At 43.1% G+C, this 22,502-nt stretch overlaps 1 protein-coding gene across 1 annotated transcript in view; it reads right to left on the bottom strand.

Moving 5' to 3' along the window:
- Positions 1–22,502, bottom strand: part of LOC106577001 (protocadherin-15-like) — a 250,597-nt gene that overhangs the window by 18,027 nt on the left and 210,068 nt on the right. The window contains 3 exon segments of the mRNA XM_045700849.1: positions 11,036–11,163; positions 12,615–12,755; positions 13,350–13,459. Coding sequence (XP_045556805.1) covers positions 11,036–11,163; positions 12,615–12,755; positions 13,350–13,459 — 379 coding nt within the window.

Genomic DNA, 22,502 nt, shown 5'->3' with positions numbered 1-22,502 from the left:
AACGCTCTCCACTTTCCGGAGGACCGAGTTTTGAAATCAGTGCACTGCCTGGTGGTATGATGGCTAAGGAGATGGAGAAAATTGTGGCATTCGCAGGGGGTATTTGTTTTATATGGTTCGGGGTGTGTGTGTATGTAGAAGGGTGTTTGATTTATGTATTCCGGGGTTTTGGTCATTGTTCTATGTTAGTGTATTTCTATGTTCCGTCTAGTCGTTTCTATTTCTATGTTTAGGTAATTGAGATTGGGGCCTTCAATTGGAGGCAGCTGTTTATCGTTGCCTCTGATTGAAGGTCGTATAATTAGGAGTGTGTTTGTCATGGGTATTGTGGGAGGTTGTTCTTTGCATAGCTGTGTGTTGCCTGCAAGACTGTTAGTTCATTTGTTTCTTGTTTTGTTTAATAAGTGTTCACAAATAAAGTTAAGATGAGCACTCGACCCGCTGCGCCTTGGTCCATTCACTACGACGACCGTTACAGAACCTCCCACCAACCACGGACCAAGCAGCGGGCCCAAGAGGAGGAAGGATCCTGGGCCAGGGAGAAAAGGGAGTGGAGGACATCTTGGACATGGGAGGAGGTAATGGCAGGGGACAAGACCCTGCCATGGAGACAGGTGGAGACAGCAAGAGAGGAACGGCAAAGGTGGAACGAAGACCGGGACTGTTACAGGGGTACACGGTTGGCATTTAAGCCTGAGAGGCAGCCCTAATACTTTTTTTAGGGGGGGCACACGGGTAGTTTGGTTGGGCCAGGATTAAGCCGCAAGCCAACTCCCAGTGCTTATTGGAGGCAGCCTATTACTGGTCAGGTCCCGTGCTTTGGAGTGATGCGCAAGGCGTCGAGGCCAAGTATTCACAGGCTGGTGTGCGCGGTGCCAGTGCCCCGCATTTGCCAGGGGGAAGCGGGCATCCAGCCAGTAAGGGTGGAGCCAGTACTGCGCTCGAGACCGCCAGTGCGCCTTCACGGTCCAGTGTATCCTGTTCCCGCTCCTCGCACTAGCTGTGAGGTGCTTGTCTCCAGTCTGGCACATCCGAAGCCAGCACCACGCACCAGGCTTCCAGTGCGTCAGCCCAGTCCAGTACGTCCTGTTCCCGCTCCTCGCACTAGCCTTGAGGTACGTGTCTCCAGTCTGATACCTCCAGTACCAGCCCCACGTACCAGGCTTCCAGTGCGTCAGCCCAGTCCAACTCGTCCTGTTCCTGCTCCCCGCACTAGCCCTGAGGTGCGTGTCTCCAGTCTGGTACCTCCACTACCAGCACCACGCACCAGGCTTCCAGTGCGTCAGCCCAGTCCAACTCGTCCTGTTCCTGCTCCCCGCACTAGCCCTGAGGTATGTGTCTCCAGTCTGGTACCTCCACTACCAGCCCCACGCATCAGGCCTCCAGTGCGTCAGCTCAGTCCCAAGCTTCCGACGACAGTACCGCATCCAGAGCTTCCGGCAACAGTGCCCCATCCAGAGCTTTCGGCAACACTACCCCGTCCAGAGTGTCCGGCGACAGTGCCCCGTCTAGAGATGGCCTACAGTCCGGAACCGAGTGAGTCGGCCTACAGTCCGGAACCGAGTGAGTCGACCTACAGTCTGGAGCTCCCAGAGTACAGTCCAGGGTCTACAGTGACATGCTTCAGGCCGAGGTATTCAGTAGGGGTGGACTGGTCAGGTAGGGGACTAAGCCTAAGCCACCTCCACTGTAGGAGGTTTGGGGAGTGGGGGGGGGGTGTAGCACGGGAGCCGTCGGTGACGGCAGCCACCCTCCCTTCCCTCCCTTTAGTTTAAGGGGTTTATTTTTGTAGATTTCGTTGTTGTTAGGTGCATCCGGGGTCTGCACCTTTGGGGGGGGTACTGTCACGTCCTGACCAGTAAAGGGGTTATTTGTTATTTTAGTTTGGTCAGGACGTGGCAGGGGGTATTTGTTTTATATGGTTCGGGGTGTGTGTATATGTAGAAGGGTGTATGATTTATGTATTCCGAGGTTTTGGTCATTGTTCTATGTTAGTGTATTTCTATGTTCCGTCTAGTCGTTTCTGTTTATGTAATTGGATTGGGGCCTTCAATTGGAGGCAGCTGTTAATCGTTGCCTCTGATTGAAGGTCCTATAATTAGCAGTGTGTTTGTCATGGGTATTGTGGGAAGTTGTTCTTTGCATAGCTGTGTGTTGCCTGCAAGACTGTTAGTTTGTTCGTTTCTTGTTTTGTTTAAGTGTTCACAAATAAAGTTAAGATGAGCACTCGACCCGCTGCGCCTTCGTCCATTCACTACGACGACCGTTACATATAGCCTGTAGTTTTTGTGTTTATACTTTTTTATAACGATAACGACAAGTTTGATGTCGGATGACAATAGAATGTTCGTGATGTCACTGCGACAACTGTCTACAGACATGTCGATAGATGTAGTATAATCCAGCCTTTGGTCTTGAAATATTTGGTTGTTTAGTACAATAATGTAATCACACTGTTTAACACATGGCCTCACATGTGAATTCTTAAAGAGATGGGTGGCGCTAAGGCTTAACTTGTTATGGATAGGGGGCAGTATTTTCACGGCCGGATAAAAAACATACCCGATTTAATCTGTTTATTACTAATGCCCAGAAACTAGAATATGCATATAATTGTTTGATTTGGATAGAGAACACCGTAAAGTTTCTAAAACTGTTTGAATGGTGTCTGTGAGTATAACAGAACTCATATGGCAGGCCAAAACCTGAGAAGATTCCAAACAGGAAGTGCCCTCTCTGACCATTTCTTGGCCTTCTTTATTCTCTTTATTGAAAACAGAGGATCTCTGCTGTAACGTGACACTTTCTAAGGCTCCCATAGGCTCTCAGAAGGCGCCAGAACGTTGAATGATGACTTTGCAGTCCATGGCTGAAAAACAGTAGCGCATTTGGATAGTGGTCAATCTGAGAACAATGAGACGGGCGCGTGCATGCTTGTGAAGAGTCCATTTTAGATTATCAGTCTTTGAACGAAAACAACGACTCCCGGTCGGAATATTATTGCTATTTTACGAGAAAAATCGCATAAATATTGATTTTAAACAGCGTTTGACATGCTTCGAAGTACGGTAATGGAATATTTAAAAAAAAAAATTGTCACGATACGCGTCCGCGCGTCACCCTTCGTTACCCTTCGGATAGTGTCTTGAACGCACGAACAAAACGCCGCTATTTGGATATAACTATGGATTATTTGGAACCAAACCAACATTTGTTGTTGAAGTAGAAATCCTGGGAGTGCATTCTGACAAAGAACAGCAAAGGTAATCCAATTTTTCTTATAGTAAATCTGAGTTTGGTGAGTACCAAACTTGGTGGGTGTCAAAATAGCTAGCCTGGGATGGCGAGCTATCTACTCAGAATATTGCAAAATGTGCTTTCACCGAAAAGCTATTTTAAAATCGGACACCGCGATTGCATAAAGGAGTTCTGTATCTATAATTCTTAAAATAATTGTTATGTTTTTTGTGAAAGTTTATCGTGAGTAATTTAGCAAATTCACCGGAAGTGTTCGGTGGGAATGCTAGTTCTGAACGTCACATGCTAATGTAAAAAGCTGGTTTTTGATATAAATATGAACTTGATTGAACAAAACATGCATGTATTGTATAACATAATGTCCTAGGAGTGTCATCTGATGAAGATCATGAAAGGTTAGTGCTGCATTTAGCTGTGGTTTTGGTTTTTGTGACATTATATGCTAGCTTGAAAAATGGGTGTCTGATTGTTTCTGGCTGGGTACTCTCCTGACATAATCTAATGTTTTGCTTTCGTTGTAAAGCCTTTTTGAAATCGGACAGTGTGTTTAGATAACGGAGAGTCTTGTCTTTAAAATGCTGTAAAATAGTCATATGTTTGAAAAATGGAAGTTTTCGGATTTTCGAGGAGTTTGTATTTCGTGCCACGCCTTATCATTGGATATTGGAGCGGTGTTCCACTAGCGGAACGTCTAGCTGTAAGAGGTTGAGAGGGTGTGAATGATGCTGAATGGGTGTAGACAAAGAAGAGCTCTCCAGCAGGTGTACCAAAACATTCTAAGGACATTTTCTCAACAATGGAGTTACAAGTTTATTAACTTCGAAAGTAGAATTACTTTCCCATTGTCCCTCAACTGTAGTGTATGATATACCATTTTCTAGCTCTGAATCTCTAGCTCTAGCTCTGAAACTGCTTTATCTCAATACAGTTTGTAAAAGCACTTGAGAACAAAGGTTCTGAAAAAACTTTGTATAAAATGATCAGTGTGCCACAAAGTGGCATTGAAAGGAAGAATGGGTTGGAGAATAGATTTCTATTCAGCAATCACTCATGAAATACTCAACAAGGCTGTGTACAACTCCATACAAGACTTCATATAAAAACTGTGTACAACTCCTTACAAGACTTCATATACTGCTCAAAAAAATAAAGGGAACACTTAAACAACACATCCTAGATCTGAATGAAAGAAATAATCTTATTAAATACTTTTTTCTTTACATAGTTGAATGTGCTGACAACAAAATCACACAAAAATAATCAATGGAAATCCAATTTATCAACCCATGGAGGTCTGGATTTGGAGTCACACTCAAAATTAAAGTGGAAAACCACACTACAGGCTGATCCAACTTTGATGTAATGTCCTTAAAACAAGTCAAAATGAGGCTCAGTAGTGTGTGTGGCCTCCACATGCCTGTATGACCTCCCTACAACGCCTGGGCATGCTCCTGATGAGGTGGCGGATGGTCTCCTGAGGGATCTCCTCCCAGACCTGGACTAAAGCATCCGCCAACTCCTGGACAGTCTGTGGTGCAACGTGGCATTGGTGGATGGAGCGAGACATGATGTCCCAGATGTGCTCAATTGGATTCAGGTCTGGGGAACGGGTGGGCCAGTCCATAGCATCAATGCCTTCCTCTTGCAGGAACTGCTGACACACTCCAGCCACATGAGGTCTAGCATTGTCTTGCATTAGGAGGAACCCAGGGCCAACCGCACCAGCATATGGTCTCACAAGGGGTCTGAGGATCTCGGTACCTAATGGCAGTCAGGCTACCTCTTGCGAGCACACGGAGGGCTGTTCGGCCCCCCAAAGAAATGCCACCCCACACCATGACTGACCCACCGCCAAACCGGTCATGCTGGAGGATGTTGCAGGCAGCAGAACGTTCTCCACGGTGTCTCCAGACTCTGTCACGTCTGTCACATGTGCTCAGTGTGAACCTGCTTTCATCTGTGAAGAGCACAGGGCGCCAGTGGCGAATTTGCCAATCTTGGTGTTCTCTAGCAAATGCCAAACGTCCTGCACGGTGTTGGGCTGTAAGCACAACCCCCACCTGTGGACGTCGGGCCCTCATACCACCCTCATGGAGTCTGTTTCTGACCGTTTGAGCAGACACATGCACATTTGTGGCCTGCTGGAGGTCATTTTGCAGGGCTCTGGCAGTGCTTCTCCTGCTCCTCCTTGCACAAAGGCGGAGGTAGCGGTCCTGCTGCTGGGTTGTTGCCCTCCTACGGCCTCCTCCACGTCTCCTGATGTACTGGCCTGTCTCCTGGTAGTGCCTCCATGGTCTGGACACTACGCTGACAGACACAGCAAACCTTCTTGCCACAGCTCGCATTGATGTGCCATCCTGGATGAGCTGCACTACCTGAGCCACTTGTGTGGGTTGTAGACTCCGTCTCATGCTACCACTAGAGTGAAAGCACCGCCAGCATTCAAAAGTGACCAAAACATCAGCCAGGAAGCATAGGAACTGAGAAGTGGTCTGTGGTCCCCACCTGCAGAACCACTCCTTTATTGGGGGTGTCTTGCTAATTGCCTATAATTTCCACCTGTTGTCTATTCCATTTGCACAACAGCATGTGAAATTTATTGTCAATGAGTGTTGCTTCCTAAGTGGACAGTTTGATTTCACAGAAGTGTGATTGACTTGGAGTTACATTGTGTTGTTTAAGTGTTCCCTTTGTTTTTATACACTGCTCAAAAAAATAATCATATAAAATTAAGTGACTCTGTTTCAACTCAATAGGCTTACCCTTTGTAAAACCACTCGAGAACATACGTTCTGAGAACCTTGAGCATAAAATTGTGGTTTCTTAGTCATTACCACATCACCCCCTGCCATCTTTCATTTTCCCCTGCTTCTATTCAAAATGATTTAAAGAAGAATTTGACAGTAAATTAAGCTAATTTATAGAATGTTGAAGCGCCTGCCTTAAAACCATACAAAGATCTCAGACACATCAGATACAATCTGAAGGCCCATCAGAGAGAATGGCATGCAGTGCAAGACAAAGATGGCTGAGACCAAAGCTTGGTGCCACAGCCAAACTGCGTTTAGCTTTCATGCTACTGAGGATGATTCAGTATTCTATCTAGACCTGACAGAGTTAACACAACATTCTAAGGAACAGGAACAATGGAAAGATGGAATCGTGTAATTAATTTGACAGATGGAGTCTGAGATGGTCTACTAGTCGATGCAGTATTATTGAATACATTTTTACCTAATTTGCAGGTTAATTGTCGATTGTTATAAATGCTTTATGGATTCCTTGTACAGCAGGCAAAATATCTATCTAAGCAAAATCTATGGCTGCCAACATCAGAATTGTCCACTGAAATCAATTGAAGGTCACAGTGTTATAAACAGGAATGCAACAAGGCTATGCGGAGGTATAGTGCATTTCTCATTTAAACGTACAGTCCTCCTCATGTCATCTATCCTCATCCTCACTTTTCATCTGATTCAGCTCTGAGTCATTTCTTTCCAGAAATACAGTTTCCATTCTCAGAATGGCAAGATCCCTGGTCTGTTCTCACCAAAGCTCGTTAAAGAACCATCAAAATCATCTATGAAGTAACACATATGGAATCATGTAGTAACCAAAAAAGGTGTAAAACAAATCAAAATATATTTTAGATTTTAGATTCTTCAAAGTAGCCAACCTTTGCCTTGATGACAGCGTTGCACATTATTGGCATTCTCTTAACCAGCTTCATAAAGAATGCTTTCTCAACAGTCTTGAAGGAGTTCCCACATATGCTGAGCACTTGTTGGCTGCTTTTCCTTCACTCTGCGGTTCAACTCATCCCAAATCATCTCAATTGGGTTGAGGTCGGGTGATTGTGGAGACCAGGTCATCTGATGCAGTCCTGTTAAAAAAAAACGATAGTCCCACTAAGCGCAAACAATATGGGATGACGTATTGCTGCAGAATAATTTGGTAGCCATGCTGGTTAAGTGTGCCTTGAATTCTAAATAAATCACCGACAGTGTCACCAGCAAAGCACCCTCATACCATCACACCTCCTCCTCCATTCTTCACGGTGGGAACTACACATGTGGAGATCATCCGTTCACCTACTCTGTGTTTCACAAAGACACAATGGTTGGAACCAAAAATCTCAAATGTGGACTCATTAGACCAAAGGACAGATTTCCACTGGTCTAATGTCCATTGCTCGTGTTTCTTGGCCCAAGCAAGTCTCTTCTTCTTATTGGTGTCCTTTATTTGTGGTTTCTTTGCAGAAATTCAACCATTAAGGCCTGCTTCACGCAGTTTCCTCTGTACAGTTGATGTTGAGAAGTGTCTGTTACTTGAACTCTGTGAAGCATTTATTTGGGCTGCAATTTCTGAGGTTGGTAACTCTAATGAACTTATCCTCTGCAGCAGAGGTAACTCTGGGTCTTCCTTTCCTATGGCGGTCCTCATGACAGCCAGTTTCATCATAGCGCTTGATGGTTTTTGCGACTGCACTTGAAGAAACTTTTAAAGTTCTTGAAATTTTCCATATTGACTGGTAGCCTAGTGGTTAGAGAGTTGGGCCAGTAACCGAAAGGTTGCTGGGTTGAATCCCCGAGCTGACAAGGTAAAGAAATCTGTTGTTCTGAACAAGGCAGTTAACCCATTGTTCCCTGGTAGGCCATGTAAATAAGAATTTGTTCTTAACCTGTTATGGATAGGGGGCAGTATTTTCACGGCCGGATAAAAAACGTACCCGATTTAATCTGTTTATTACTCCTGCCCAGAAACTAGAATATGCATATAATTGTTTGATTTGGATGGAAAACACCCTAACGTTTCTAAAACTGTTTGAATGGTGTCTGTGATTATAACAGAATTCATATGGCAGGCCTAAACCTGATAAGATTCCAAACAGGAAGTGCCCTCTCTGACCATTTCTTGGCCTTCTTTAGCCTCTTTATTGAAAACAGAGGATCTCTGCTGTAACGTGCCACTTTCTAAAACTCCCATAGGCTCTCAGAAGGCGTCAGAACGTTGAATGATGACTCTGCAGTCCCTGGCTGAAAAACAGTAGCGCATTTGGATAGTGGTCGATCTGAGAACAATGAGACGGGTGTGCGCATGCACGTGAAGAGTCCATTTTACATTTTCAGTCTTTGAACGAAAACGATGTCTCCCGGTCGGAATATTTATCACTATTTTACGAGAAAAATAGCATAAAAATTGATTTTAAACAGCGTTTGACATGCTTCGAAGTACGGTAATAGAATATTTTGAATTTTTTTGTCACGATACGCGCCGGCGCATCACCCTTCGTTACCCTTAGTGTCTTGAACGCACGAACAAAACGCCGCTATTTGGATATAACTATGGATTATTTGGAACCAAACCAACATTTGTTGTTGAAGTAGAAGTCCTGGGAGTGCATTCTGACGAAGAACAGCAAAGGTAATCCAATTTTTCTGATAGTAAATCTGAGTTTGGTGAGTACCAAACTTGGTGGGTGTCAAAATAGCTAGCCATGATGGCCGGGCTATCTACTCAGAATATTGCAAAATGTGCTTTCACCGAAAAGCTATTTTAAAATCGGACACCGCGATTGCATAAAGGAGTTCTGTATCTATAATTCTTAAAATAATTGTTATGTTTTTGTGAACGTTTATCGTGAGTAATTTAGTAAATTCACCGGAAGTGTTCGGTGGGAATGCTAGTTCTGAACGTCACATGCTAATGTAAAAAGCTGTTTTTTGATATAAATATGAACTTGATTGAACAAAACATGCATGTATTGTATAACATAATGTCCTAGGAGTGTCATCTGATGAAGATCATCAAAGGTTAGTGCTGCATTTAGCTGTGGTTTTGGTTTTTGTGACATTATATGCTAGCTTGAAAAATGGGTGTCTGATTATTTCTGGCTGGGTACTCTCCTGACATAATCTAATGTTTTGCTTTCGTTGTAAAGCCTTTTTGAAATCGGACAGTGTGGTTAGATAAAGGAGAGTCTTGTCTTTAAAATGGTGTAAAATAGTCATATGTTTGAAAAATGGAAGTTTTGGGATTTTCGAGGAGTTTGTATTTCGCGCCACGCCTTATCATTGGATATTGGAGCGGTGTTCTGCTAGCGGAACGTCTAGATGTAAGAAGTTAACTGACTTGCCGGATTAAATTAAAACATTTTAAGTAATGATGGACTGTTGTTTGTCTTTTCATATTTGAGCTCATATTTGAGCTGTTCTTGCCATAATATGGACTTGGTCTTTTACCAAATAGGGCTATCTTCTGTATACCACCCCTAACTTGTCACAACACAACTGATTGGCTCAAACACATTAAGAAGGAAAGAAATTAGACAAAATGTATTGCTGGTGACTGCCTCATGAAGCTGGTTGAGAGAATGTCAAGAGTGTGCAAAGCTGTCATCAAGGCAAGAATCTCAAATATAAAATATATTTAGATTTGTTTAACACCTTTTTGGTTACTACATGATTCCATATGTGTTATTTCATAGTTTTGATGTCTTCACCATTATTCTACAATGTAGAAAATAGTAAAAATAATGAAAATCCCTTGAAAGAGTAAGTGTGTCCAAACTTTTGATTGGTACTGTATAAATACAGATAGACGGATAGACGGACAGGCAGACAGACAGATGTTTAGATATTGATGGATATTAGGCCACTGACAGTTGTTGGGCCCAATGTGACTGTGAGTGTCACGGAGCCTCAGGTTCCCATCAACTCCTCCTGCCTTCATCATGTCCAGATGAAACTAAGCTCACGGAACAGATTGTAAATTAAGATTTAATATCAGTCATATGTGAAGTCCCTCTCTAGCATTTATAATGTATTAGTTTCATTATATCAGACAGCATACGGAAAAAGCTTCATATCCAATATAGTGTTTGGCTCATGAAAGACTGGACTGAGTTTTTCTTTATGCCTCAGTAGTGGACGGACTGGGGAATTTGTGCAACTCTGTTCAGTTTGGATAAATAAGGACTTGTGCAACTCTGTTCAGGTTAGGAATGGTTACGGTTAAACTAATTACACACATCTGAGCTCAAGGGTGACTACTCAAACAATATGACTTAAACCGTACAATCATACAATATTGATAGTGGAGCGCAAGAGATTTATGCAGCAGGAGCTACAGTATACTGTATCCCAGAGCATGTACATGGTGCCGATTGTTTTCAAATGACTATGTGTGCCTGTTTGGTATGTAAGGTGCTACCAGCTGAGTCACATGTAAAGGAATGTTCACATTACAGAGCCATACCACCTTCAATGTAAAACAGACTGATAATCTGGACTGATCTTTGACCACGGTCCAATTGGTGAACTGTGATTATATTACATCCCACCATTATATTAGATCCCACCAGTGAATAGAGGAATGGAGGGAGGAATGGAGAGAAGGATGGAGAGGAAGATGAAACTGAACTACAGAGAGTGGCTCGAATGGATTTTGCCACCATGACTGAACAGAATGGAACTGACAGGGAGGATAGGGATGGAATCAGACCGCATATGTACAGTACCGTGTTTGTATGTGTGCGTGCGTGATGACACAATCTCTCTAATCATGAATTGATTTTGGACCGACCAAAGGACTGCAGGGACCTGAGTAGCATTAAGGATGAGTTTCGACTGGCTTACGTCAGAGTACAATCAGAGTGCGTCAGAGAATTGAGTGTCATACAGCTTTCTCAACATAATCTTCAGTAGATGTGTATGTTTATGCGTGTGTGTGTTAAGACAGTAGCATATAAGGAGGAGTATGCGAAGGCATTTCTCACCACTATCTTCAGAACAGAGGAGAAGGTCTTGGCGTCTTCAGCCACGCCACCGATGTAGAGCTTTCTGGTGAAGACAGGCGGGTGGTCGTTCTCATCCCGCACCTCGATAAACACCTTGGCTGTGTTGGCTGCAGAGTTAAAGAGGAGGGACACAGTCACATTTTAGACATGAGGCATATTGTCTTATCCACCTTCATTGACGTTCCTCTACAGTACATCCTATAGTTTAGAGGGGATCCGTGTAGGTAGGAAAGGGGAGTTTTATTACAAACAAAATAAAGTCCCATACAAAAACACAGGTTCCAGTTCATAATCAAATAATCAAATATGCTCCCCTGATGCAGCTACTGTGCCATTTCCATTCATATGCCAGATTGTCCTCAAGGAAAATAGCTTGTAGTAAGGATATACACTCCACACCTATTTGTCACTGTTTAACTTATACAGTACAAATATGTACAAACCTAGCACAACCTTACCCTGGCCCACACTGCAGTTAAGGTGAAAAATATGCACTGTCAATGACTATTTTTCTTCCAGAAGAGCACAGAAATGTAAAGTCATGTTGCTAGGGCTAAGGAGGATCCAAGGGAATAGGATGAACAAAAACACAGTTCATTAAATCACAGGCACAAACACCACCGTGAGAGCCAGAGGGAAGGCATGGATGGATACGACATTCGCTCTCTCTCCATTGCCTTTTCCTGTCTCTCTAAAAACGGTTTTATTCCCTCCACGGTTTATCCGTTGTGGTCTTGTGGGAAATTGTTGACTTTTCAGTTAAGACACACACTCACAAACAGATGCTTGCAAGTGTAGAGAAACACAACAGCATAGAGAGAAATTCAGCACACACACATAAAAAGAAAAGCATTAAGAGAAAGGATGGCTCACATGGCAGAATGGGCTATTGAGTCTGCGTAGAATACATTTTAATTTAGGGAAAGGGGTGGTGGGAGTGGAGGGGAGCTGTGTTAAATGAATTCTTATCAATTACTCTGCTTTATTAAATATGTGTGTGTGTGTGTGTGTGTGTGTGTGTGTGTGTGTGTGTGTGTGTGTGTGTGTGTGTGTGTGTGTGTGTGTGTGTGTGTGTGATGATGTTAATTGGGCTGTGAAAATCTGACAATTATGCCCTGTTCTGCTCTGATTATTTGAGCTCAATAAAGTTTTAAAATATTACGAAAATGTACACGGTACATTGGCCTGCTCTGCATTTCAATGAATACAGATCTATGAGGTGAAGAGGGTTTATCTGAAGTGGGCCAAAAAAAATTGAGGGGGGGAGGAGTTAACCTAGCAGTTAAGAGCGTTGGGCCAGTAACCAAAAGGTTGCTGGTTCGAAATCCCTGAGCCGACTACAGTAACTGAAAAATCTTTCGATGTGCCCTTGAAGAAGGTAATTGCTCCTGTTAGTTCTTCTGGATAAGAGTGTCTGCTAAATGACTAATAATTGTGGAAATAAATATGCTGTCAACTCCTCTTAGTACCACAAGGACAACCACGGTATCTAGCTGGAAAGGTGAACACTTGATGTAGCGTCCCAGCCCCCTACTCCAGTTCGATATCCCCCTCTTACATTTAGAGGGAACCCGCAGTTGGGCCATGACCACGACCATGGAGTCAGCCTGAACCCTGAGCACGTAGCTGGTGACAGTCTCATAATCCAGAGGCTTAGCCGTGGAGATAACACCTGTCCGGTTACTCACTTGGAACTCACCTGCAACCAACCAAAAAACAATCAGTACATAATGAGGAAGACATTGGCAGCACTCACTGACAGGATCAACATTGTATAAAAAAATAGGTTAATTTTGTGTCTGTGTGTGTGCCAACTGCCAACCACAAAGATTATAACCTATAGTTTTCTTATTTGGGCTTTTTGCAGCCAGCTGCTGATACTGTACCTGCACACACTGTTTAATTGTGATGCAGTTCATTAGCCCCATTTTACATTTCATTTCACTACTTCCAGATGCTCAGATTTAAAGCACTCATTTAGGACATTCCCAAGTCGATGCATTAATCAGCAGTAGACATCACACATTGATGAAGACTATTGCGCGTTGACTTCATAGACATGGAAATAGACTGTGATAAAAGGAAACTTCTACTGTTGTAAAAAATAGTTACTTTAACAATAGTTACTTTTACCACAAGTAAAGTGCAGCCAATCTTTTGTTTCAGGTAATTTCTCAGCATTTTCCATGGATTGTATATTATTGCAAGAATTTAAGACATAAATGTGACCTTTTCCTTTTTTGGCAAGTGTTTGTTCTATCTATGGCACTGGAGGGTACGTTTCTGCACTTACCGCCTTCGTTTCCTCCTACGATGGAGTAGAAGATTGTCTGGTTCATGGCGGCTGCCAGGATGCTGCCCACTGGTCTGCCTACTGGGGCCAGCTCACTGACAGGAGCAAACCTGGAGACCGAGATGACATCCAGTATGACTAAACATCCCTGGACACATTACCACTGACAACTTCCACTGAAAAAATCCATTGTGACAAAATCAAATTCTCTGACACTCTGTGCCTTACCACCACATTTAGCAAACACATTGTTGAATATGGCATATTTGAAAATTGCACTAAAAGAGACTATATTCAAACATTCAATGTTTCTACAATAGCAATTAACACTTTATCTTAGCTTGACAACTTCAAGTGAACATTACGTCGGTGTCTTCAGGTTGTCAAGATAAAAAAAAGATCACAACAATGTCCTTGATATTTAACACTTCCTCTATTGTGCCGTGAATAGCATGAGATAGCATGAGCTGTTATTTCCATGATAGGAGAGACAATGGCTAATAACAGCTAACAGCCATGGCTGACTATCACACATAAAGAATGCATTCTCATCCACATCTACAACAGATAAGCTCGTCACAGCTCTCCATAGAAGTAGCGGTTGCAATAAATAGCGCTGAATGCTAGCTTGGCAGAGTGTCGGCATGAGATGATTCAAGTTGATAATGCCATCTTACTGTGTGCGCTTTTGTAATACTGTCAGTATGTGTATGTGTGTCTCGTGTTGCTTCAAGACTAGTTTCACTTCAGCCTACAGTCAATCATGTCAAGAGATAAAAAGCCTTCCTTGTGAAAGCTTTGTGGGGAAAAGTAACGATCAAATCATAAGGTGTGGGAGTCGTATTCTATTATGTACACTAAACTCCATTCAGTGTCAGGGTTACAGAACCCTCCGCAGTAGAGGAAGTGAAAGATAAAGAAGCGTCTCCCAGCTGTAAACCATATTGGCAACCCAAGGCAGTTTAAACCACCGCGTCAACACTGTCACTTCATTACTCCTTCTTGTCTTCCCTGACCCCCATGCATTTTATAGCATCAACAATAAAGCAAGCCTTCAGGTAAGAACAAACGTCAAAACAGAGTCAGACTTTTACTCCAGGGGTTTGTTCTTGTGTTTTAATAGCACGGCTCTTCCATATAAAAGTGATTTCATGAGAGGAACCAAAGAGGAGACAGCATCCATTTCCCATATTGAACATGAAGGTCAGTGTGAGGCATTTGCGCTGGGAAAAAGATATAGGCATCTTCTTTACAACAACTGGCTTTATTCATGAGACACATACAGTAAGCATATGAGAAAATATTAGTACACCTAAAATAATATCAACTATCCCTGCTAGACAACATGCAATAATCACTTGACTGTCAGGGAGATAAACTGAAGAATCAAATCAAATGTATTTATATAGCCCTTCTTACATCAGCTGATACCTCAAAGTGCTGTGCAGAAACCCAGCCTAAAACCCCAAACAGCAAGCAACGCAGGTGTAGAAGCACGGTGGCTAGGAAAAACTCCCTAGAAAGGCCAAAACCTAGGAAGAAACCTAGAGAGGAACCAGCCAATGAGGGGTGGCCAGTCCTCTTCTGGCTGTGCCGGGTGGAGATTATAACAGAACATGGCCAAGATGTTCAATTGTTCATAAATGACCAGCATGGTCAAATAATAATAATCACAGTTGTCGAGGGTGCAACAAGTCAGAACCTCAAGAGTAAATGTCAGTTGGCTTTTCATAGCCGATCATTGAGAGTATCTCTACCGCTCCTGCTGTCTCTAGAGAGTTGAAAACAGCAGGTCTGGGACAGGTAGCACGTCCGGTGAACAGGTCAGGGTTCCAAGAAGTGAGAGATGAAAGTGTCTTACATTTTAGAAACCTATATAATCTAAACGTGAACATCAGGTGGCTTAGAAAACAATCTGTATTTGAGGAAACAATGTATTGAGAGACAGAAGGTCAATGGTCATTTTGATACACCATGTGCAGAATTCTGTAAGAATTTCAGTTGAGACAACATAACTTCCTGTGTACTTATGCAAAGCATGGACATTAAGTCCTGACATTGAACAAATTCGAGTATCACATCAGTAAGCATGCATGGATGAATAAATCACAGCTCCAATCCACACCTGGGCTTTTGCTGTCTAAGCCTTTCAAAAACTTTTCTATAAATACAGACCCTCCTCTTAACACTCACTATGAATCAAGTCTATCCATATGAAGTGTTCTCTTTGTAGAAGCTTTAAGAGGGATGACGGAGAGAGACTTGGCAAAGGCCAACACAGACTAAATGACTCTGGGAGTTGCTAGAGTTACGATATCAGTAAAGGAAATACACTGGGGCTTGGGGAAAATGTGCCCCTGGAAAACCAGCAAGACACTGGTTGGGGAAGGTTGGCATGTCTGTAACTCTAGTTAAGACTAACACTATACATTGAGTGAACAAAACATAAGAAAACCTTCCTAATATTGAGTTGGAACCCCCCCCCCAGGGGGCATGGACTCCACAGGGATGCTGTCCTATGTTGACTCTAATGCTTCCCACAGTTGTGTCAAGTTGGCTGGACGTCCTTTGGGTGGTGGACCATTCTTGATACACACGGGAAACGGTTGAGCGTGAAAAACCCAGCAGCGTTGCAGTTCTTGACACAAACCAGTGTGCCTTGCACCTACTACCATACCCTGCTCAAAGGCACTTGAAACTTTTGTCTTGTCCATTTAACGTCTGAATGGCACACATACACAATCCATGTCTCAAGGTTTAAAAATCCTTTAACCTGTCTCCTCCCCTTCATCTACACTGATTAAAGTGGATTTAACAAGTGACATCAATAAGGGATCATAGCTTTCACCCGGATTCACCTTGTCAGTCTTGTCATGGAAAGAGCGGGTGTTCTTAATGTTTTGTACACTAAGTGTACACCAGTACTGTGTACTAATGACTCTGTTGCCCATTGCCACTAATGTGTAGGAGTGCAGCAGCAGAGCAACAGGCTTACAGGTTTGAAGCTAATATATTGCTGCCTGGACCTGAAGTCAAACATTGGGTGAGATTATTGTGAATTGAGGCTAATGCTAGTGCTAGTGCTACAGTAGCTAAAGCTAAAGGGTTGCAGACGACTGCGTGATCATGCTGTCCGTAACCGATGTGACTAAAACCTTTAAACAGGTTAACATTCACAAAGCCGCAGGGCCAGACGGATTACCAGGACACGTACTCAGAGCATGCACTGACCAGCTGGCAAGTTTTCACTGACATTTTCAACCTCTCCCTGACTCAGTCTTTAATACCTACATGTTTCCAGCAGACCATCATTGTCCCTGTGCCCAAGAACGCCAAGTGAACCTGTTTAAATGACTACTGCCCCACAGCACTCACATCTGTAGCCATGAAATGCTTTGAAAAGCTGGTCAGGGCTCACATTAACACCATCATCCCAGACGCCCTGGACCCACTCCAATTCGCATACCGCCACAACAGATCCACAGATGACGCAATCTCTATTGCACATCACAATGCCCTTTCCCACCTGGACAAAAGGAACACCTATGTGAGAATGCTGTCCATAGAATACAGCTCAGCATTCAACACCATAGTACCCTCAGCTGCGGACCCTGGGGCTGAACACCTCTCTCTGTAACTAACTGGATCCTGGAATTCCTGACGGACGTTCCACAAGTGGTGAGGTTAGACAACACATCCGCCACCCTGACCCTCAACACGGTGGCCCCTAAGGGGTCCGTGCTTAGTCCCCTCTTGTACTCCCTGTTCACCCACGACTGCGTGGCCGACGATGACATGCCGGTGGTAGGCCTGATCACCGATAATGATGAGACAGCCCTTAGGAAGGAGGTCAGAGACCTGGCAGTGTGGTGACAGGACAACAACCTCTCCCTGAACGTCAGTAAGACAAAGGAGCTGATCATGGACTACATGAAATGAAGAGCTAAGTCCGCCCCCCCATTCACATTGACAGGGCTGTAGTGGAGCAGGTCGAGAGCTTAAAGTTCCTCTGTGTCCACATGACTAAGGATCTATCATGGTCCACACACACCAACACAGTCACACCAACACAGTCACCATGTGCAATGCCATGCATCGGCTGGAGTGGTGTAAAGCTCGTCGCCATTGGACTCTGGAGAAGTGGAAACGCGTTCTCTCTGGCGTGATGAATCACGTTTCCCCATCTGGCAGTCCGACGGACAAATCTAGATTTGTCAGATGGCAGGAGAACACTACCTGCCCCAATGCATAGTCCCAACTGTAAAGTTTGTGGAGGAGGAATAATGGTGTGGGGCTGTTTTTCATGGTTTGGACTAGGCCCCTTAGTTCCAGTGAAGCGAAATCTTAACGTTACAGCATACAATTATATTCTAGATGATTCTGTGCTTACAACTTTGTGCCAACAGTTTGGGTAAGGCCCTTTCCTTTTCCAGCTTGACATTTCCCCCTGTACACAAAGCGAGGTCCATACAGAAATGGTTGGTCGAGATCGGTTTGGAGGAACTTGACTGGCCTGCACAGAACTCTGACCTCAACCCCATCGAACACCTTTGGGATGAATTGGAACGCCGAGTCAGGCCTAATCGCCCAAAATCAGTGCCTGACCTCACTAACGCTCTTGTGGCTTAATGGAAGCAAGTCCCTGCAACAATGTTCCAACATCTAGTGGAAAGCCTTCCCAGAAGAGTGGAGGCTGTTTATAGCAGCAAAGGGGGGACCAACTCCATATTAATGCCCGTGAATAATGAGACGTTCGACAAGGAGGTATCCACATACTTTTAGTCATGTAGTGTATCTACCTTAATTACCTCATACCCCTCTACATCGACTCAGTACTGGTACCCCATGTATACAGCCAAGTTATTGTTACCCATTGTGTATTTACTATTACTTTTATTATTATGCATTTTACTTTTCTATTATTTCTAAATGTTTCTTCTCTCTGCATTGTTGGGAACGGCCCATAATTAAGCACTTCAGTTTTAGTCTACACCTGATGTTTACGAAACCTGGGACAAACACAATTTGATTTGACTTAATTGAGGCTGTGACACGCTACGCTAACATGCTGCATTCCTACTGAGACCACACTCAGCGCAGAGCGGCCAGAGTTGACTGGTTGCAGTCGCGCTCAAAAGCAGCTTCGCCCGAGGGTGTTAGCGACTGTAAAATCCCAAAGGATGTGTGTGTGTTTGTCTGTGTGCTTGTGTGTGTGGTGTGTGTGTGTGTGTGTGTGTGTGTGTGTATGAACAAGACAGAATTCTGCAACCCCCCCCAAAACTGAACTACGAAGGGACAACAACAAGTCAATCCAGAGAGGGACGTGGCTAAGAAGGAACTTAAACTAGTGTGAGCCAAAGAAGTCGGTGTATTCTAGGATTTAATTATACATAGAGCAGAACCATGTAGCATGGAGGAGGGACAAGGGGGGCTGATTCCAAAGCCTTTCATATTTAGATAAGATGATCAGGACAATGAGGAGCGAGAGAGAGAGAGAGAGTAACTGAAAAAGAGGCACAGGCAGAGAGAGGAGGCGGTAAGAGAGAAAAAGAGACAGAAAATTAGAAAGAAAAACAAGGAGAGAAAGAGACTCTCTCCAATGTGTCAGCATGAGAGAGTGTGAATGACATGCCAGTGTGCAGAGCGTCACACAGAGGTGTCAGCGGGTGCCAGGCCCCGGGGCCAAACTCAGAGTGACGTTGACGAGACATGGCAGAGGAGTGCAAACCATGCTGTGTGCCACAGGGGAGAATGTTACCGTGCCAACACACACACGCACTCTCTCTCTCAATTTTCAATTCAAGGGGCTTTATCTCTCTCTCTCTCTCTCATTCTCTCTTTTTCTCTCTCTGTAGCCTTATTGCATAAGATAACGTGTTGAGTGAACATGTATATGAGTATATGATTCAGGTCATAGGTCACTGGTAAGGTCTCTCGACACAAATTCGTATATTGCAGTACATGAGTCTGAAAGCCCTATGTACAGTTAGCACTGCGTGAAACATTAAAAACCACTGTGGGTTATCATAAGAACCACACTCATAAGCATTGCATGGACATTCATAAATGTTGCATACATACAGAAGTGAATATGTTACGACATAATCTTTCTGTGCCTGGTGTTGTTGACACAAGCCGACACCTGCACTTTGTTCAATATTTATGTATTAGGCAGTGTTTGTGAAGGTGATAATTCTACATAGTTTATGACTATGTTAGATCAGTGTTAAATAAGCCTAAAGGGGCTTTATATCAAAGTAGAACTGATTTATTCAACGCCTTGGTTCAGGAAGTGTTTTATTATCCTGCACCAGCTTAACCTGAGACTGACTGATTGACTGGATATTTGGGTTTTAAAAATATGGATGGATATACATTGTACATTCAGATCCATAAGACAACACATTCAGACTGACGTGGCTTCAGTAAATTACACATGGAAAGTTAGTATCTCCTCGCTGTGGTTTTGCCATTTACTTGCTTTTTGTTGTTGTATTTGACTGCATTGGGACTTTAAGAAGGGACCTTTGAATCCACGCTCCATACTGTACCTTCTATTAAGAGGATGTGACTTATTATATTAGGCAGCCACAGCACAGTAAATTCAGTCACGCTGCAAGATTTGCATAGGGAATAAGCCTAATCCTTTAACCTGCACCTTTCATTTTCAAAATTTCATTAGTGTATTTTTACACACCAATCCACTGGCTGAATACTAATTAGGTGCTATTATCAAATGCCAAGGGCAGACTCACAGGTGTTGAGTTGTGTCTCAATGTGACTCCTAACAACCACATCAGTGAGCTGTATTTGTTAGCCTCCTTTACAGGCTACGGTTGAAAGTTGAAGCCAATTCAATGTTATTCATTCTGGAAATAATGATCATATGAATACAATCATGCCCACGTTATATTAAAAATGTGACTTCATGAAAACATGGATTTGACAATAACTTGACCCCAACCCTTGGCGAACAAAATTAATCCACACTCTTAACCTGTTATGGCTAGGGGGCAGTATTTTCACGGCTGGATAAAAAACGTACCCGATTTAATCTGGTTACTACTCCTGCCCAGTAACTAGAATATGCATATAATTATTGGCTTTGGATAGAAAACACTCCAAAGTTTCTAAAACTGTTTGAATGGTGTCTGTGAGTATAACAGAACTCATATGGCAGGCAAAAACCTGAGAAGATTTCATGCAGGAAGTGGCCTGTCTGACAAGGTGTCGTTCTTCTTGTCTCTGTTTATTGAAGAGTGAGTATCTTAGCTGTCCCGTGACACTTCCTACGGCTGCCATAGGCTCTCAGAAGGCGGCAAAACGCTGAATCGTGGCTTTGCAGGCTGAAAAAAAGTAGCGCGTTTGGGTAGTGGCTGGTTACAGTACTGTGAGACTCAGGCTCGTGCCCGCGTCGACCGTAAGCTTTGTTTTCTTTCCTCTGTTTAGCTAAATGGACATTCCCGGTCGGAATATTATCGCTTTTTTACGAGAAAAATGGCATAAAAATGGATTTTAAACAGCGGTTGACATGCTTCGAAGTACGGTAATGGAATATTTCGATTTTTTTTGTCACGAATTGCGCCATGCGCGCGACCCTGATTTACCATTTCGGATAGTGTCTGGGACGCACGAACAAAATGCCGCTATTCGGATATAACGATGGATTATTTTGGACCAAACCAACATTTGTTATTGAAGTAGCAGTCCTGGGAGTGCATTCTGACGAAGACAACGAAAGGTAATCAAACTTTTATAATAGTAAATCTGATATTGGTGAGTGCTAAACTTGCCGGGTGTCTAAATAGCTAGCCCGTGATGGCTGGGCTATGTACTTAGAATATTGCAAAATGTGCTTTCACCAAAAAAGCTATTTTAAAATCGGACATATCGAGTGCATAGAGGAGTTCTGTATCTATAATTCTTAAAATAATTGTTATGCTTTTTGTGAATGTTTATCGTGAGTAATTTAGTAAATTGTTAGCAAATTCCCCGGAAGTTTTAATTAATAATTTTGCACGGCCAATTTTTCCGTTGTTTATTTGTTAAAAAAGTTTGAAATATCCAATAAATTTCGTTCCACTTCATAATTGTCTCCCACTTGTTGTTGTGGTTTGGGTTTATGTGACATTATATGCTAGCTTGAAAAATGGGTGTCTGATTATTTCTGGCTTGGTACTCTGCTGACATAATATAATGTTTTGCTTTCGCTGTAAAGCCTTTTTGAAATCGGACAGTGTGGTTAGATAAAGGAGAGTCTTGTCTTTAAAATGCTGTGAAATAGTCATATGTTTGAAAAATTGAAGTTTTTGTATTTTTGAGGAATTTGTAATTCGCGCCACGCCTATCATTGGATATTGGAGCAGGTGTTCCGCTAGCGGAACGTCTAGATGTAAGAGGTTAAATCATTTTTCCCAAATTGCTGTTTACACCAACCCTGCCAGATACTGTATACTAAACCAGTAAAAGTTGAAGCTAAAATACAAAGTGCATCACTATTAAAATGATGCAATACTATTACAGACCCCTGTGTTGCAGCATGCTTCAGGGGCTGAATAGAGAACTTTCTAAATGAAAGGTAATACTTAGACACGCACTGTAGGCAGAGATGGAGATGAATGGGGATGGAGACATCGAGGGGAGCCGATTCCTAAAACATTTAGGGTTTTAAGTAGAGTTCGGCCGATTAATCGGCATGTCGGTAATCGGCCTATTTGGACGCCGATTATGGCCGATTAAATTGCAATCCACGAGGAAAGTGCAGCGTCAAAAGGACGTTGTGGCTGCAAGAGCCAAGGTAAGTTGCAAGCTAGCATTAAACTTATCTTATAAAAAACAATCGATCTTCAAATAATCACTAGTTAACTACACGTGGTTGTTGATATTACTAGGTTAACTACAGTTGAAGTTGGAAGTTTACATACACCTTGTAACTGAGTCAGGTTTGTAGGCCTTCTTGCTCGCACACGCTTTTTCAGTTCTGCCAACACATTTTCTATAGGATTGAGGTCAGGGCTTTGTGATGGCCACTCCAATACCTTGACTTTGTTGTCCTTAAGCCATTTTGCCACAACTTTGGAAGTATTGTGGCGTACAGCAGGTCAGCCACCAGGGGGAGACTCGTCGAGGCCTGGTGACAGACGGAGTATACAT

Source organism: Salmo salar, chromosome ssa18 (assembly GCF_905237065.1).
Source record: "Salmo salar chromosome ssa18, Ssal_v3.1, whole genome shotgun sequence".
NCBI classification, from domain to species: Eukaryota; Metazoa; Chordata; class Actinopteri; order Salmoniformes; family Salmonidae; genus Salmo; species Salmo salar.
This window is presented reverse-complemented; position numbering and strand designations above follow the sequence as displayed.